The sequence below is a fragment of the Dryobates pubescens genome, chromosome 31, assembly GCF_014839835.1.
Source record: "Dryobates pubescens isolate bDryPub1 chromosome 31, bDryPub1.pri, whole genome shotgun sequence".
Lineage (NCBI taxonomy): Eukaryota > Metazoa > Chordata > Aves > Piciformes > Picidae > Dryobates > Dryobates pubescens.
Window position 1 is genome coordinate 949,567 of NC_071642.1, and position 6,279 is coordinate 955,845.

Consider the following 6,279-nt stretch of genomic DNA (forward strand, 5'->3'; position numbering starts at 1 on the left):
TGCAGCCGGGGCAGGGCTTCAGCAGCCACAACTTTGCTCCTTTATTTTGTAAACAGTTCTCCTGGCATGGTCACACTCGGGGTCCTCCGGGGGGGTGCGACCCCCACAGCCCCCAGAGACCTACTGGGAAAGGAGTCCACAGCTTCCACGCCCCCCCCCCCCCCCCCGCCCCTCTTCCAACCGGTGAGCTCCATCCTCGCTCCCAGCCTGGGCACCATGGCTGCAGGGGTGCAGCCCCAGAGCACCCCCAAGGGCTTCTCCAGGCAGCCTTGAGGGACACTCTGGGGACCAGAGCATCCCTGGGGACATCTCTGCCAGCTGGGTCCCAGCTGCAGCAGGGAGATGGGGGCCAGGCAGCAGCCCCCTAGGTTGGGCAGGGCACTGCTGCCACTGGTGTCACTTGGTACCACTAGTGTCACTGATGTCACGGGTGCCACGGGTGCCACGGCTGTCACTGGTGCCACGGGTGCCACGGGTGCCACGGCTGTCACTGGTGTTTCTTGCTGAAGTGGGAGCTGGCAGGAGTGGAGGGCAGGAAGAACGCTGGGCAGAGCAGGCAGCGGAGGGCCAGGAGCTGAGGCGCCAGGGCGTAGAGGAGGTTGGAGAGGAGGAAGCTGCCCCAGGCGTCCTCGGGGGTCTGGTAGGGGAAGGGGGTTCGGCCGTGCAGCGAGGAGCCCACGTGGGAGAACTGAGCCTGGCGACACAGGGCGAGGGGGTGGCACTGGGAGGATGCCCAGCGATGCCCACCCAGGCACCAAAGGGTGTCCAGAGGAGCACAGCCCCACGTCCTGCCTCTACCCCCGCAGGTCCTGCAGCCTATTTCTGTGCAGCCAATCCCTGGATCCGCTCAGATCCACCGAGGCCAAAGCAATTAGCGGGCAGCGGGGGTGGGAACTGCTCCACATGCTGCTGACGGAGGGGGCGGATCTGTGTCCCCCCAAAGGCTCAGCCCTGTCCCCCCACTTGCTGGGCCCAACCCTGGGGTCCTCCCTGGACCAGCGGTGGGGTCCCGCTGTGGTCCCCCCAGGGATGGTCACCGCCTACCTGCGCCACAGCGCCGGCGAACACCAAGCTCCAGTCGGGCAGCCAGGAGCAGCCAGGCAGCAGCAGTCCGTAGATGCAGAGGAAGAGGAAGGGGAGGAAGTAGAACAAGTAGATCAGCATCTGGGGGGACACAGACACACGCGTGGAGAGGGTCACCCCAGCCCTGGCAGCACCAGGGGGGGCTCCAGCCCCATCTTAGCCCCCACTCACCTGCACTTTGGGGTAGGCGACAGGGTCCCGCAGGTAGGGCTCCTGCTGGTAGCCGTACTCGAAGCAGGAATCAGCCGGGCAGTCCAAAACCACCTGGAGGTGTGGAGGTGGCCGTGGGGCAGGTGCACCCCCACACCCTCCCGGGGCGCCCCCAGCCCCTGCAGGACCCTTGGGAGGGGCCCCAGCACGCACCATGCCCCTGAAGAAGGTGAAGGCAGCGGCGAGGAGCAGGAGCAGGAGGAGCAGCACGTCCAGGGGCCGCCGGTACAGACGCTTCCCTTGCTCCTCGGCAATCTGGGGAGGGGGCAAACCGCTGGATTTTGGGCCCTGCCCCGGGAGGGGGTGAGGCCGATGGCTCCCAGTGCAGATCCCTGCCCCAGACCCAGCTCCCAGCTCACCTTCTCGGGGCTGAGGCAGGGCAGGACCTTGGGCTGCTGGAAGAGCTTCATCCCAGCCCAGATGGGGATGAGGAGGTAGGGCAGGTTGAGGAGGAAGCCAGGGCTGAGGTCGGAGCTGTATTTCCCTGGGGAAGGAGAGCACAGGGTGGGGGCACAGTGGGACAGAGGCAGCCTGGAGGGAGCAGCAAGGGCTGGCTGTGGAGTTGGATCTCGTTCCACATTCCCATACCTAGCAGGTTCCCAAGGAGGAAGACGACGATGCTCATCAGCAGGGAGCCCAGCCAGAAGAGACCCAGGCTCCTGTAGCTCCTTCTGCAGGGGCAGTGCGGGTCAGGCAGCTCTGCAGGCTCAGAGCTCCTCCTCCTCCTGGTCCTGCTCACCAACTGGGGACCCTCCCCAGGAATTTGGGACCCTCCCCAGGAATTTGGGACCCTCCCCACGAATTTGGGACCCTCCCCACGAATTTGGGACCCTCCTCAGAAATCTGGGACCCTCCCCACGAATTTGGGACCCTCCCCAGAAATCTGGAACCCTCCTCACGAATTTGGGACCCTCCCCATGAATTTGGGACCCTCCTCACGAATTTGGGACCCTCCCCATGAATTTGGGACCCTCCCCATGAATTTGGGACCCTCCTCACGAATTTGGGACCCTCCCCAGAAATCTGGAACCCTCCTCACGAATTTGGGACCCTCCCCACGAATTTGGGACCCTCCCCATGAATTTGGGACCCTCCTCACGAATCTGGGACCCTCCCCACGAATTTGGGACCCTTCTCATGAATTTGGGACCCTCCTCACAATATTTGGGACCCTCCTCAGAAATCTGGGACCCTCCCCCCCCCGGGAGCCCCTCCTGCCCCCCGCCCTGCCCACCTGTGGCCGATGGCAGCGATCATGGCGAGGTAGAGGCCGTAGTGGACGATGCCATCCCAGTAGCAGATCATGATGCCGTGAGCTGTGCGCAGGTAGGGCTCACCCTGCCCGGCCACAAGACAGGAGGCCACATGGGGAGGGGGAAGCACCTTCCCACGCCCCCTCCCCAGCGGCAGGCAGCTCCATGCCTGGGGCCTCTGCAGCAGGAGCAGATCTGGGAGCTGCAGCAGCGTCCCTGGGCGCATGGAGCTGCCACGGGGGAAGGCCCAAGCCTGGAGGTACCTCTCTGACGTAGACCTCCACGAAGCCAGAGATGAAGCCATCCTCCTCCAGGGAGATGATCAGGTCAATGATGGAGATGAAGGAGAGCACCACAAAGACTGGGGGACAGCCAAGCAGCTCTGGGCATGTCCTGCAGCCCTCCCCAGCTCCCAGCTCTCTGCCCCACCCTGGGATCGACCCTCACCCCCCGAGGGGGACACTCACCACAGAACAGAGGGTTCTGGAAGTGGCTCACTCCAGTCACGAAGAAGATGATGAAGAAGAGGATGGTGAGCACCAGCAGCTCTGTCAGCACCAGTGCCAGGGGGCTGCTGCAGGACAGTTGGACAGCTTCAAGCAGCTAGGCACAGCTGGGGGGGTGAAGCCTCATTTCCCCCCATCCCCCCTTTGCCCCTCTCCCCCTCCTTTTGAGAGGTCTCTGCTGAAGCAGCAGGAGCAGCAGCAGCAGGTCACAATGGCCAGGGGGGGTTGGAGGCTCTGCAGGCAAGGAGACTCCACAACCTCTCTGGGCAGCCTGCTGCAGGCCCCCAGCAGCCTCACACCAAAGAAGTTTCTCCTCCTGCTCAGATGGAGCCTCCTGGCTTCCAGATTGTGCCCCCTGGCCCTTGTCCTGTCCCTGGGCACCACTGACAAAAGCCTGGCCCCAGCTTCCTGACCCCCAGCCTGGAAGCATTGCTCAGATCTCCTCAGTCTGCCCTTCCCTACCCTCCCTGAACTGGGGGGGCCAGGAACCAGGGGGGTGCTCACTCATGCTGGGGGAGTGGGGCTGCCAGGGACCCCCCTGTGCCACACGTTGTGCAATGAGCCTGGGCTCCCTCTGTGTGTGTCCAGTGCTGATAACAGGACCCAGCAGGCACCAAGGCAGCCAGGATCCACCACAGCAAAGTCCCAGCTCCCAGTGGCCTTCCCACGGGCTCAGCCAGGGCAGGAGAACTGGGACTGAGCCTCCTTCCCTGCCCCAGGCCGGACCCCAGGCCCAGCACAGCCTCAGCACTCTGCCCTGGACACCACTCCCCTGTCCCCAGGTCCAGGTGGGACCCAGGGGTCTGGTTCCCATCCTCCTTGGACAGAGGCTTGCACTGGGTCAGATTGGATCCTTCACCCCAGCCTGAACCGGACCCAGCACCCAGAACAGCAAAGGACAGAACTCAGCATCCTGCCCCGGACACTGCTGCCCCCTCCCCAGGTCCACCTCGGGCGGGAGGGTTCCTGGGACAGAGCCTTGCCCTGGGCCTGACTCGGTGCTCCCATCCCAGACTGGAGTCAGGATCCAGGACCCACAGCAGCACAGGACCCAGCAGCCTGCCCTGAGCTGGCCCTCAGCATCCCAGCCCCAGAGCTGTGTCCCAGGCCCCCAGAGCCTGGTCCCAGCCCCACACTCACTCGGCCAAGGCGGTCGCACTGTTGACACCGAAGGCCACGGGGATGGCGAGCAGGGAGGGGGCCAACACCCCCGGCACGGCCGGGAGCTGCATCCCCGGCCCCGCGCCGCAGCCGCCGCAGCCGCCGGACTTCGGCCCCGACGGCAGCGGGGAGGCAGCGCCCTTAAAGCGCCAGGAGCAGCCGGGGGGAAGGTCCCGGGGGGTGTAAGCAGGAGCTGAATGCGTCCACCTCCACCCCAGGGCCTTTGCTGGCCCCCTGAACAGCCCCAGTGGCGCTGGGGGCTGTGGTGCAGGGGACAAAACCACTCCAGAAGGGGTTGGAAAGCTCAGGGAGGGACGGGGGGGTGGTGGTTGCCTTCCCCCCACAATCGACTGAGGAAACCTGAAGCCCTCAGGAGAGCCACGGGGAGGACACAGCTCTGCAGATGTGAGAGGGGAAGAGCAAGGAGCAAAGCAGATGAAAGCCACCGGCCCGGCCCTGCCTTCGGGAACGGCTTGGAGCCAGCGGAGCAGCAGCTTCCAGCCCTCTGTGTGCCGCTGGGAGCCCAGCGCTGCCCGGAGCGGCTCCCCTCATGCTCTCTGCTCAACACTTGGGCAGCTGAGGGTGAGGAGAGCCAGAGCAGCCCTGCAGGGAAGGCCTGGGGGGTGCTGGCAGGTGAGCAGCTGGAGATGAGCCAGCAGTGGGCACCCACAGCCCAGAGAGCAAAGCAGAGCCTGGGCTGCATCAGGAGCAGCGTGGCCGGAGCTGGGCAGAGGACCCTGCCCTCGGCTCGGACCTCACCTGCAGTGCTGGGGCCAGACGTGGGGCCCTCAACACGAGGGCAGAGAACTGATGGAGAGGGTCCAGAGGAGGCCACAAAGATGATCAGAGGGCTGCAGAACCTCCTCTCCCAGCCTGGAGAAGGGAAGGCTCTGGGGAGCAGCTGAGGGAGCTCCAGGAGGGCTGGGCAGGAGCTGCTTCCAAGGGCAGGCAGCAGCAGGCCAAGGGATTGAGACTGGAGCAGGGGAGATGCAGGCTGGGCAGGAGGGTGCTGGAACACTGGAGCAGGCTGCCCAGGGGGGTGGTGGAGGCTCCCTGGAGTCGTTCAACCTGCTCCTGTTGGCAGTGCCCCTGCAGGCAGCAGGGGCTTGGACTGCCTGAGCTCTGAGGTCCCTTCCAGCTGGATGCATTTTGTGGTTCTAGGATTTTCCTCCCCCTGGGCACACTTAGGACCTGCCCCTGCTGCTTAGCAGCCCCCAGCAGAGCTGCTCACCCTCTCCCCCTCCTCACAACCCCTTCCCAGCAGTGCTGCTACGTCACCTCACTCTTTTGCCCTCTTGCTTCAGAGTCCAGGGCTGAGGCAGCAGCTCTGCCCTTTGCCCTGGGCTTGTTCCTGGCCTCTCCATGGAGGGGGAGCTCAGCTGCAGCCTGGGTGCCTCACCAGCACCCAGCTGGCTCAGCACCACCCAGGGGGTGCTCAGGGGGAGCAAACCTGAGAAGCAAGGAGGGCTCAGCCCTGGGGCTCTGCAGCTGAGAAGCCACCCAGCAGCCAGCCCCTGGCAGAGAAGCAGCACAGAGCAGCTGGCCCCCTGGGGAAGGAAAAGGGGAGCTGGGGGGAATTGGTCTCTTGTCCCAAGGAAGAAGGAAGGGGAGAAGAGGAAATGGCCTTCACTTGCCCCAGGGGAGGCTGAGCTTGGACTTAAGAAGAAACTTCTTGACTGGAAGGGCTGTGGAGGCCTGGCCCAGGCTGCCCAGGGGGGTGGTTGGATCCCCAGCCCTGGGGGGCTGTCAAGGCCAGGGACAGGTGGTGCTGAGCTGGCAGTGCTGGGTTAAGGCTTGGACTCACTGCTCTTACAGGAATCCTCCACCCAAGCCCAGTCCCTGGTTTCCAGGGCAAGAGCTCTGTGCTGGAGGGGGGCAAGGTGCTGCCTCCTCCTGGTGCTGCTCAGAGCAAAGCCCTCAGGCTCCAGCTGCTTTTATTTGACCCTCTGTGGTTAGGAAAAGTTACCAACAGAGAGCCACAGCCCCAGGGGCTGGAGGGGGGAGGGGGAAACAAAGACAACGCAGCCCAAGCACCCAGGCAGCTCCCCAGCCACCCACCCAAGCCC

General features: G+C 64.7%; 1 protein-coding gene across 1 annotated transcript; it reads right to left on the reverse strand.

Moving 5' to 3' along the window:
• Positions 1 to 487: 487 nt before the first annotated feature.
• TM6SF2 (transmembrane 6 superfamily member 2) lies at positions 488 to 4,284 on the reverse strand. Its single transcript, XM_054175123.1, has 10 exons — positions 4,193 to 4,284; positions 3,014 to 3,120; positions 2,810 to 2,907; positions 2,528 to 2,631; positions 1,882 to 1,964; positions 1,653 to 1,777; positions 1,447 to 1,548; positions 1,255 to 1,347; positions 1,045 to 1,164; positions 488 to 694 (listed from the first exon to the last, which is right to left on the reverse strand). The coding sequence occupies exons 1-10, from the start codon at positions 4,282 to 4,284 to the stop codon at positions 488 to 490; spliced, it is 1,131 nt and encodes a 376-aa protein (XP_054031098.1).
• Positions 4,285 to 6,279: the final 1,995 nt, after the last annotated feature.